Source organism: Phyllostomus hastatus, unplaced genomic scaffold, assembly GCF_019186645.2.
Source record: "Phyllostomus hastatus isolate PE091 unplaced genomic scaffold, TTU_PhHast_1.1 phas_contig_86, whole genome shotgun sequence".
NCBI classification, from domain to species: domain Eukaryota; kingdom Metazoa; phylum Chordata; class Mammalia; order Chiroptera; family Phyllostomidae; genus Phyllostomus; species Phyllostomus hastatus.
Window position 1 is genome coordinate 83,465,260 of NW_025333977.1, and position 12,634 is coordinate 83,477,893.

At 38.9% G+C, this 12,634-nt stretch overlaps 1 protein-coding gene across 2 annotated transcripts in view; it reads left to right on the forward strand.

The window, feature by feature from the left end:
* GAP43 (growth associated protein 43) overlaps nucleotides 1-12,634 on the forward strand; it is a 109,331-nt gene that overhangs the window by 53,873 nt on the left and 42,824 nt on the right. For both annotated transcript variants that reach the window (XM_045851583.1, XM_045851582.1), the window contains one exon: nucleotides 5,505-6,117. In XM_045851583.1, the coding sequence (XP_045707539.1) occupies nucleotides 5,505-6,117 (613 nt within the window). The remainder of the gene's footprint in view (nucleotides 1-5,504; nucleotides 6,118-12,634) is intronic.

Sequence of the window (12,634 nt, forward strand, 5' to 3'; positions counted from 1 at the left end):
GTGGTCCCATATACATGTGCGAATAAACCAGGAGGAACAACTGGGGACCGAGACAGACCATGCAACCCAGGTTTCCAGTGCTGGGAAATAAAGCCTCAAAACCTCCGACTGAAAAAATCTGTGGGGGTTGCAGCGGCAGTAGAAACTCCCAGCCTTGCAGGGACCTAGAACATATACAAACCCATCCACTCAGGAATCAGCACCAGTAAGGCTCAATTTGCTTGTGGGTAGTGGGGAAAGTTACTGAAAGGTGGCCAAGAGCCAAGTAAGAGGCATTGTTCCCTCTTGGACCCCTGCCACACATACAGTGCCACAATACAGCAACAGGGGTTGTCCTGCCCTGGTGAATACCTAAGGCTCCACCCCTTACTATGTAATAGGCACACCAAGACAAAAAAAATGGCCCAAATAAAAAAACAGATCAAAGCTCCAGAAAAAATACAACTAAGTGATTAAGTAATAGCCAATCTATCAGATGCACAATTCAAAATACTGGTAATCAGCATGCTCACAGAAGTGGTTGAGTATGCTCACAAAATAGAGAAAAAAGTGAAGGCTATGAAAAGTGAAATAAAGGAAAATGTACAGGGAACCAACAGTGACGGGAAGGAAACCAGGACTCAAATCAATGGTTTGGAGCAGAAGGAAGAAATAAACATTCAACCAGAACAGAATGAAGAAACAAGAATTCAAAAAAATGAGGAGAGGTTTAGGAACCTCCAGAACAACTTTAAACATTCCAACATCTGAATTGTAGGGGTGCCAGAAGGAGAAGAGGAAGAGCAAGAAATTGAAAACTTATTTGAAAAAGCAATGAAGGAGAACCTACCCAATCTAGCAAAGGAAATAGACTTTTAGGAAGTTCAGGAAGCTCAGAAAGTCTCAAAGAACTTGGACCCAAGGAAGCATACACCAAGGCACATCATAATTACACTACCCAAGATTAAAGATAAGGAGAGAATCTTAAAAGCAGCAAGAGGAAAGGAGACAGTTACCTACAAAGGAGTTCCCATATGGCTATAAACTGATTTCTTAGAAGAAACCTTACAGGCAAGAAGGGTCTGTAAATAAGTATTTGAAGTCATAAAATGAAGGACCTGCATCCAAGATTACTCTATCCAGTGAAGCTTTCATTTAGAATGGAAGGGCAGATGAAGTGCTTCCTAGATAAGGTCAAGTTCAAGGAGTTCATCATCACCAAGCCATTATTATATAAAATGTTAAAGGGGCTTATCTAAGAAAAAGAAGATAAAAATATGAACAATAAAATGACAACAAACTCAGAACTATCAACAATCAAACCTAAGAACAAAAACAAACTAAGGGAACAATAAAACAAGGACAGAATCACAGAAATGGAGAACATATGGTGGGGTTTCAGTGGGGAGGAGGAAGGGCAAATGGGGGAAAAGGTACTGGGAATAAGAAGCATAAATGGTAGGTATAAAATAGACAGGGGGAGTTGCGAATAGTATAGGAAATGGAGAAGCCAAAGAACTTATATGTATGACCCATGGACATGAACTAAGGTGGGGGAATGCTGGTGGGAGTGGGGTACAGGGTGGAGGGGAATAACGGGGAAAATGGGACAACTGTAGTAGCATAATCAATAAAATATACTTAAAAATAAAAGATTTCATATACCTTGGTTTCCTCTAAGACTTCAAAAATTACAAAGCTCCCAAACATATTGGTTATTAAAAATACTAAGTTACAGCAATGAACATTCCTGAAAAAGTTATTGCAACTCATGATTGTACTCTTCCGACGTAGAATACACTGCACTGGAATGTTCTCCTTAGTGAATCCACAGACAGCAACAGTCCATGTAAAAATGAAAGAATTTTAAAATTCCCTCAGAAGACATTCAGAGCTTAGTCAAAGCTTTTTTGTAGCAAGGCTGAATATAAAAATAAATGTATTTTAATGAGACTTACAAACTGACTCTTTAGTCACTAAATACTAGGATCCTCTTTTATGGACCTCCCCCATCTACAACTCTCATGTTTAGCCTGTATGACTTACTCTACCAGAGAGGTAGGTATAAGATCAGGTGTCTACTGTGAATACCTGGTATATTATTGATTGTTAAAGTACTATGAAGTTATTTTGACAGAAGAATATTTTAAAAAGAATGCTGTGTGTCCTGTGTGGGTAGATACAATATCTATCTACTCACTAAAGTATATGCTACCTAGCATAGACACTCAGTATTGTTAAATGAATAGATGAATGAGAATGTTAAAAGGATGCTTTATGGATTATCTGCTGCAAGGAAGGCCACAGTATTCCAGGTCATTGAAGCAATAAAATTGGCCTTGACGTTGGGTGGGAAAGGAGAGGACCTGGGTTCAAACACTAGTTGAGGCACTGACTGACTTACTCACTCACTCTATGAATTTATGCAGGGTAACTTCTCAAGGCCTTTGTGGCCTTTTCTTTCAGAAACTGAAAAAGTTGTGCTAAATGTACTGAGTGATCGCTGGTTTCCCTGAGCTCAAAAATCTTTTGTCTTATGTAAGCTCTTGTATTTCAAGTTGAGAAAAAGTCTATTTGGCCTAACATGTTAGGGTTCTCCCCACAGCTACTCTTAGGAAAGGTTCTCTTCCTTCTTGTCATCTCTCTACAAAATACATGTATTCTCGGTTCAGTTACTTCCAGTACTGTGAACAGAATTATACCAGAAAATAACCTCTGGTTTAGGCTAATTAATAGAATCAATTACAGGTTAAAAAAAAAAGATACACACTATCTGGCACTGTCTAGCTTATGACCCAATTTTTACTTAATATATTTTTATTTCTATATCTATCTGTTTACTCACTCAAGTCTGACCTCACCTTAGGCTGATTTCTTCCTTCCATTTCCCTCCTCCCTGTCCTTCTCATCTCCTCTTCTGTCCTTTCTCATCATCTCTTCTCTCTCCTTTCCTCCCCTGCCTTGCCTTCCCCGCTCCTCCTCTCCTTTCCCCGTTTTTTTATCTCTCTGTCTTCATCTGAAAAATTTGTAATAGTTGTCTTTTTCCAATCAATCTCCAAAATCCAGTTTTTCTATATCTCTAATGATGTCAAATGGTCCAGCCCGTTCCTCCAGGCTGAGCTATATGTCCATGGATTACCTTGAACACCTCTTTGGGTGTATCTACCCAACTGGGCACCTAGCTGTTACAGAATAATAACACTCCTAAATCTGGTCTTTCATAATTCTTTTCTTCCTGCCTACCCCTTTCTCTCGTGTTTCTTACACTCCTGGACTGTTTGGGTGATCCCACAATCTTTGCGCCCAAGTGTAGTCTGAGCTTTTCTATACAGTCATTTTCAACATAGAGCCTGTGTACAGAAGCTTAAGTTCTAATCATTTGGAAAGGTAAAGTGGCAGATGATCTGAGAAATTGAAGTGGGGATGGGAGCATTGAGAGGAGCTCTTCCATTATCCACGTAAAGTTTCTTTCTTTATATCACTCAGAGTCTCAGCTTTTTTATTTTTATGTTTTCCGTCTTTGAGTTTCATCTCTTTTGCTTTACATTCTTAAGATGGAGGGGGAACTCTAAAATTGTAGCTTCTTTGAGTTATCTTGAATTTTCTGCACACCTGCCCACTCTGAGATAATTGGCGTGCCTACTTCCCAAGGAGCAGTATTTGTATTAAAGAGTCACTTGGCGTCAGTGCCCAAGTGCAGATGTCCTGTCATGTATGATGGTGCCTCATTCAGAGAACTCAAGGTAGAGTAAAATAAATTAACATCTTGGCTCCATGCTGCAGTCACAACTGTTCATTTAACAGGGTCAGGCTTCCATCTCTGAGCAGAGAGCTCCTGGCAGAGACAGCAGCTTCCCGGCCCCAGGCTGTGGTGTCAGTGTCCTAGTAGGAGTTGCCAAGAGCAACAGGATAGGGAAGGTGGTAATGCATCAGAAAATTGAGCAGTATGGCATCAATGTGCTGGGAAGAGGGAGCAAGCTGGGCCTCTGCAAAATGCTTTTCATCCATTCCTTCTTTGTATGGATACCCACACAGTTACCTGAAGAAGAAGAAAAACATGTCCTGAATTTTACTGGAAAATTGTCAGTTCTGCTTTTATTCTCACATGTAGTTTATTTTCAAACATACCTTTGTATATCCGTGACATGTTGATGTACCTACATAACAACAGGCTAACATGTTTGTCCAAATTATGTCAAGCAGGCCCACATCATGATTAGCTGGATCTAGGTCACTGGGGCAGAGCTGGTATGATGTACCATTGTCTTAGCTTGCTGTGGCTTACCTCCTAACCTGGAACAAAGGCCATGGTCAGGCCAAGGTAAAGATTGGGGCCAAACACAGGACTTGGTACATAATAAGCACTCTTTTATTATTGATTTTTAGAAAGAAAGTTGCTGCATTGTTCACTGTTGTATGGAATAATGTTCACAAAAGTTATGTATTCTACAGCTGGAAGGAATACATGGAGACCATAAGTAACCACACTGGGGCACCATGGTGAGCAATGGAGCTACCTAGGTAGAATTTGGGTTCTTGCTTACATGTTTCTTTCCATGACTATACCTTCTATCCCTTAACTGCGGTTTAATTTCCTTGTGGAAAAATGTCATTTGCAGCATGCCATGCTGTAAATGTTGTATCAAATGATAAAAATTTGTATTATAGTCTCTTGCTTTTAGTACTAGAATGACTGTATCAATAATAATATAAAACTAATTTTAGGTTTAAATTGCTTTGGGAATAAGATTTTGTGATTTGAAATATATGCTGTTTTATCAAAGCTGGAAATGGTGTTTTTTTTCTCTTTTCTTTAAACTCAAGAATAATGGTCATTTTCTGTCTTCAAATTGTGAGGTTCTAGTGTGTTGATTACTGATGTTGGACCACCCACAAGGGAAATCACAAATCATTCTGTGACCGGCATTCTGAATTGTCATATTCTGAACAAAAAGCCCTGGAACTCCTTTGCAGTTTACACAAAACCCTGGTAGAATTTGTTGTCTAAACCTTTAGCATACTTTTTGTCTTAAATATATTGATTTTCTGACTAGACTTGAAGTCTTAGGGACAAAAAAAAAAAGACTTTTCCGTAATATTTTTTAAATGTGAAGTTTTGCACAGAGTCCCTCTCTGAGAAATCCTGAAAAAGCTATATCTTTCAGAAGTCTTTAATTAAAACCTAGGGTGAATGTGCTGTGAATTGCCAGGGTACATCTGTAGAAAGACTGGTTGAAGTTTGGCAATGCAGAGACATTGAGCAGGGGAAAGAAATGCATATAAAATAATACCAGTGATACCGCAAGGCCAAAAGCATGTGAGTTTTCCATAAAATAATGTGTTCTCTGCCCAATCCTCCACATGGAGAGAGAGGAGGCTTAATTTGAATTTGCACAGTATTGTTGGTGTGTATGCTTGGCACAGTATAAGACATCCACTAAACATTTGTTAACTGTTGTGAGCTGAAGGGAAAAAAAAATCACTCCATCTCTCCTTTCTCCTCCCATTCCCTTCTCTCCTCCAAGGTTGAAAAAAACGATGAGGACCAAAAGATCGAACAAGATGGCATCAAACCAGAAGATAAAGCTCATAAGGCTGCGACCAAAATTCAGGCTAGCTTCCGTGGACACATAACAAGGAAAAAGCTCAAAGGAGAGAAGAAGGGCGATGCCCAAGCTGCTGAGGCTGAGGTGAGTGAGAAGAAGGAAGATGTCCCTGCTGCTGCTGGTGCCGAAAAGAAGGAGGGAGAAGGTTCCACTACCACCGAGGCAGCCCCAGCCACTGGTCCCAAGCCTGAGGAATCTGGCAAAGCAGGAGAAACTCCTTCCGAGGAGAAGAAAGGGGAGGGTGCCTCCGATGCTGGTGCAGAGCAGGCAGCCCCCCAGGCCCCTGCCCCCTCAGAGGAGAAGGCCGGCTCTGCTGAGACAGAAAGTGCCACTAAAGCTTCCACTGACAACTCGCCGTCCTCCAAGGCAGAAGATGCCCCAGCCAAGGAGGAGCCTAAACAAGCCGATGTGCCTGCTGCTGTCACTGCTGCTGCTGCTGCCGCCACCCCTGCTGCAGAGGATGCTGCCACCAAGGCAACAACCCAGCTTCCAACGGAGACTTCGGAGAGCAGCCAAGCCGAGGAGAAGATAGGTGAGCAACGGTGAGGGTCAGAGGACATGAGAGAGCTAGGGGTAGCCCATGGAAGCCTTCTGGAAGGCCAGGCCATGTGGACCATCAAGGGAAAGAGAGAAAGTGTAGATTAGAAGGTGTTTTCAGGAAATTAAGGAAAGCGGTGCTTAATTCCCCAAAGTGGCAGGATAAGAACCAACTCTGGCCACTTACATTCCCAAATGTCTCCAAGCCTGAGAGAGAACTCTGCCAGGAATAGAAAGAGCTGTCAATTATCATATTAATTGGATTGGCATAACAAGTAAAACTAGGTAATCCTAGTTAAAAAAATTCTGTGTGTGGGATAGACTTAGTTTAATTAGTAATTACTGAGGCCACATATATATTCTGAATGAGAGTTAGCCAGTGTGAGGATTTGGCTCTAGGAACTGCCTGTTATTAGTATAGCCAACTTCTTATTGATTCAGATCATCTAGTTTGTGAATCACCAGCAGCAAAAACATAATCTCAGACCACCTTTCCCTTATCCCACGGTGTTACTGGGCATTCTCCTCACCATCAGTTGGTGAGTAGTGTGCATATCTGTGTTTATGCTCAGAGAACACTAATCATACCATTAACTGGGGTTGAACTAATTAGGAAAATAAGTCTGTGATATTGTCAAAAACAAAAGAAAAACCCCAAATATAGAACATATTGTTAAGTTAAACATAAATTATCATTTTATTATAGAAGAAGCTACTTTCTACCACATGCATAAATAGTTGTGGGTTGACTATGATTACTGAGATGTTCTGGATTTTCTTTGGTTTAGAGCTTTTACTTGAAAATTGTAGTGTTTTCACTACTATTACCAAAGAGCCTGTGCAGAACTGAAATAGAGCATTCCCAAAGCAAGATGTAACAGACTTTTACCTCTGGAGACTGGACCCATCCTTCTCCCCATCTACTCCCCAGTGCTGACAGGGGCCAGCAGTCTCCACCACCTTTCTCACTCTTGAACACTTTTCAGTCATAAAGACCTTCTAGGGAAAGTTGCTTCTGTGACAGTTTAAAAATTGGGTTTACTCCTTTAGAACTTCATGAACTTAACACATGTGTCCAAAGACCCAAATTTGGACTGGACCACACTGTGTCTTGGGAAAGGACTTATTCCATGAGATTATTTTTGGGAAATGTTTTGACAGCAGACCGTTAAATTGAAAAAGTAATGTTACTGGAAATTTGCTTTTATTTCTGTTTTTCCAAATTAGATACTGGAGATGAATGATGATTATTCTAAACATTTTCACTTCAACCTCTTTCATCTTATCTCAAAATTCTATAAGAGGCCAGATTATGTTATTATTAGCATTCTCCAGCTCGAGATAAGTCACATACTTCTTTCTATCAGTGACTCATTTTCAGTCTTTATTCTAACTACATACCTGCCTCAGGGGCCAGACTTTGGGGTTAAGAAGATGAGAATGTTTTTCCTGGACAAGGTAAGGCATGTGGCAAAGAATGGGGTGTTGGTTTTAATTCACTCAACAAAACAAACCTTGTTAACTACTTTTCTTTAGGTTAAAAACTTTAGACTCATTTATGATGGCTAGAAATCATTTTGCATATGACAGACTACTTATTGCATATTTTTAAAAATCTTATAAATTAATTATGCTTTTAAAATAATAGAAATTATTTGACATTGTTCAGGCCATATTTTTGAACAGGGATTTCTAAAATTGTGAGCATACACAGAAATCATGATGTGATTTTAGGTATATAATGATGATGTGGATTAATAGAAAGAAGGACTTCTTGAATCAATGAAAAGTATAAAATATAATATATTTTAAGAATGTTTATTTTTATTATTTTTCAAGTTATGATAATCCAAATTAATTAATAGAGTATTTTATGTAGTACATGCTGAATAAATGTCAAATATTGAATGAATAAAAACTGTCTAAATTTAATGTATAGGTAATTTGTTCACTGGCTCACATAATCCTCCTGCAACCTTGCTTATTCTACTTGTTTATTTGATTAAAAATGTGCCTGGTGAGTAAAAACAAATAGAGATCTTGTTCTGTCCTAAATTTTACAAGTTCTGGCTGAAAAATGTCTCATTAGTTTGATTTTATTGTGTGTATTTAAAGGTAATTGAAGGTGTAGGTACAGTTCAGCTTGAAGGTAATCACAAAGGCCAATTTGTTTTACGTTGTTTCTGAACTTTGGCTGAGTAATGTCCTCTGGGTTAGATCCTAAAATGCTGCCTGTAGCTTCTCTCTGGAATGGTGTATCTATTAGCTTTGCCTGGTGTGTGTAATGAGCACAGATTACCCAGATATGGTGAGCTCCATGGAATCACAGAAACTAGAGGTGACATGAAGAGCTATCACAGCATCCCTGGCCCAAATTCTCAGAGGTCCTGGACAGCACTTTCTTCTATCTCCCATTGGGTTTATTTCCAGTCCAGGTTAAAATAATATTTCCAGTTGGGCTCTACTGTTTGGAAACGGATGCCAACCTTGGGTTGCCTGGAGGTGTGCAGAGGGATGATCTGAGAGGGTGGAGTGCGGTTGGGGTCAAAACAAGTAAAAAAGAGAGAATTCAAGACAATAATTTCATCAAAAGGTTTAGACCAAATCTGATCACTGCTTTAATATATATGGAAATGCTTTGTAAATTATAAATATGTTGCTTATTTTACCTTGCTATCTTCCTTCCATTTTTTTCTTCCATTTATATTAACTTTCTACTGTGGTAGGCCTTGGGGTCACAAAGATGAGTGAAGTATGGTTGCTGATCTTACAGAGTTCTCATTTGGAAGTGGGATGGGATGAAATTCAGGGAGTGGTGTTGAAAACATTCACAGTAATAATCTCAACTCAATTAAATTTGCAAACAGGTATAGAGTTTCTCTATGCCAAGGCACTGTGGGAAATAATATGAATGAACTGGTGATTCTTGCAGTTTGATACGTGCTATAAAAAAGCTTTTACATAGTGTGTGTCTCTCTATAGCTAAATTACTAGCCAAAAGAATAGCTGCAAAATTTAGTTTATGGAATGGTAATTATGCGTAAGAAAGTGACATATTCAGCCCATCTCTGTATTTAGGGAAGTCCTTTTTGTTCCCTATAACAATGCTTTGTTAAGGCCCAAAGTAACCACCTATAACATTTTTCTCTCTCCAAAATCTAGATCCCCTTTCACTGAGCTCTGTGATAGATGTGAGGTTTCCCAAGGATATTTATACTTATTTGGCAGAGTGCCGCATAGGCAGTTATGATTTGAAATGTGGTTTCAACCACTTCCCAAATTTATATACTACTCATAAAGAGTGAAATTTGGATTTTTAAAGTCCATAAATGCTGTCTATAAAACATGGACACCTGTCAGGGACTCAGTGGCAGGCTGCTTAAATACTGTTGATTATTAAGCTCTTATGGTACACTTTTATGTTACTAGAGTAATCATTTTTATTGGCTTTTCTTGACAACAATCCAGTGGCATTTGACAGTACTTTTCTTGTACTCTTACATTCTGAGATTGTGGGCAAATGAAATAGGTTTTGTGCCCACAAGCATATTCAAACACAACAGGGGTCAAACTGATGGGCCTCTAAGTCTTCTCCTTAACTTCAGCCCTGCAGTTCTTTACCTCTCTTTTAAAGTGCTCTGTTTTATCTCAGTTCTTGCATTTTTTCTTTATTTTATCAGTTGTGACACTTTTCAATTATCATTGGAAAATACCACCCAGGACTTGTCCTGGGTATTCTCTGTCCTGCATGCCCAGTAAGATAATGCAGAGGAAAGAACCTTGGACTAGAATAAAGACACCAGGGCTCTAGTCCTTAATATTTCTACCATACGGCTGTGGGATCTTAAGCAAGCCACTGCTTCTCTCTGGTCCCCAGTTGTTTCATCTTCAAGAAGAGGGGCTAGGATAGTTGATTTTTAAGTTTTTTTTCAAGGGTTAAAATAAAAATTTTCTATATGTGATGGCACTTAATGAACATTTATTAACTGGCAAGCTCTGTGCTAAGAGCTATGTGGAGATGATCTCATTTAACCATCATAACCACTCTATGGTATAAGAACTACAATTTCCCCTTCCCCTTTTACAGATGAGGGATCTGAGACTTGGAGAGATGGTGGTTCCTAATTGCCGTCAACAGCTAGCAAACAGTGGGAACAGAAGCTGAACGCTGACTGCCTGATTACAGAGGCCACATTTTAAACACTGACACTACAAGTGCTATTCTGGAAGAAACAAAGACAAGAGAGATGTCTAAGAACCCCAACATTGTGTTCTAATCTAAGAACATCCCTTGCTTGTATAACTGGATACTAAAGACTCATTTACAGATGGGAGTCCAGTAACTACCCATAGCTCCTGGCCATAAAGCCCTCAAAGCCCCATCACCTCGAAATGATTGGGAATATTAAACAAGTTCTGCGTCATGGGTTCTTAGCTTGAAAATACTTCAAGTACCATTTCATTAGGCCTAAGAGAGCTGTAAAGATCAACTGAAATAGATATTTCTTAATTAGAGTACTACGGGCTCCATTAAATATGTGGGGAGAACTAAAAATTAGAAACTGCAAGTTTCAGATCTCAATCAAAGGAAAGTAATTTCTTGATTCTAGGTGATCCCTACCCTAATTTGGATTATAAAAATTAGTGTCTTAAAATTCTTGTTCATATCCCACCAACCTTTTGCAAGGTGCATTTCCAAAGGACCCTGATATCTTTCTATTTATAACTAAAATGATAAAAAGAACTTATTGGACAGATGGCAGAGCAATCACTATCTCTGCCATTAAAAAATCATAAGCATACAAAAATAAGTTGTGTTTTAGAATCAAGAAACTCATTGTGAAGCCTTTGATGTTTCTTTCATAGCTCATAATAAATAACTACTATCATCTAATAAAGAAACAAGTAAACAGAAAGACATGTAAGTAACTTCTCCAATTTCAAAGCCGTAGAACTATATTTGGAACTGAAAATCAAACAATATTTCTTAAAAATATAGAAAATGTTTCAGATGCTAATGCATATTCACCAAATATTTTTTTCTTTTTTTCTCTCCATACACATGTGCACTCACACAATCCCAGAAGGAGAAGAAGGAGAAGGAGAAGGAGAAAGAACCAAAGGCAGGAAGTGTTACACAGTCAGTCCATTTGGCTAAACATGGAGAGAGAGCAGAGCACTCAATCTAATGGACTAAAAGCATTGTGTGGTCATCACTTTCATTTTGCTCTCAGATTGATAGATAGCTTCATTAAATGAATGAAAAGCCTTCTATAACCATGCATAAAAGGAAGGGAAGAAGGAAGCCAATGGTGCTGTTTAAACTGCAAGACCTGAGCCCTTGAAGATCTCCCGAAATGATACAGTTTATAGCATGCATAAAGAAGAGGGGAGGGTTTGAAAGAACGTATAAGTTTTGCCAGCTCTCTTAGTCATGTTTAAATTTTGTGCCATAAAAATGACTGAATTAGATGCTGAACTTCAGATAATTAAGAAAATTTGAATCACTTCTTTCTTTAAAGAACCTTTAGCCAGTTTTTGATCTCAGAGCAAAAAAACTTGGCTTTCTAAGCAAACAATTTGTTTCTGGGCTTCTTAAAAAGAATTGCCCATAAATTGTTCTCATAAGGATAATGAACAGGATTATGTTTTTAATTGATCCAATATCTTATAGGATGTATATCATGCACACATTCTATATTTTCAGCATAAAAGACTAAATACCATTTAAAATCAAGACCCCTAGGTTCTCATTCAGACTCTGCAGATGATCTTAGGCCAGCCATGGGGAGAGTTAGAAGTTGAGACTAAGACTCACTTTGATGAAATTTATAGTATATGAGAATTAAAGTCCTGCTTAGGCTAATTAGTGGAAAATAGTCCAGAAAGACTTCTTGGGGTAGAGGTTACCTTAATTGAGTTTTGAAGAACAAGAAGTAGCTAGTGAAAGGGGATGTTTTCTACAAAAAGCAAAACACACACACGTACAAAAACCTCATTCAAAAAAAATTTAATTCACCCTGGCTGGCATAGCTCAGTGGATTGAACGTGGGCTGCGAACCAAAGTGTCTCAGGTTCGATTCCCAGTCAGGGCACATGCCTGGGTTGGGGGCCAGGTTCTTGGTGGGGGTGTGTGTGAGGGGCAACCACACATTGATGTTTCTCTCTCTCTCTCTTCCCCTTCCTTCCTCCCTCCCTTCCTCCCTCCCTTCCTTTCTGAAAATAAATAAATAAAATCTTTAAAGAAACATTAACCTTTGGGCAGGCAAATTCCTTGAGTTCTTTGGTTCTGAGTTTTTCCTTTCATAAAACAAAAAATGTTGGACAGAGAATCTCAAAATCACCACCATTTCAATAATGCCCACGTTATGACACATTATAAATTTATATGCAAATTCTAAGTGACAAGGGGAGGCAGACACTTGCTCAAACGGAAAGCTGTGCTGCTGTCAACCTTTCTGTTGTTTCAGAACTGGAAAGTCATGTTGTTACTTGGGTGTTCGTCAGGCTTG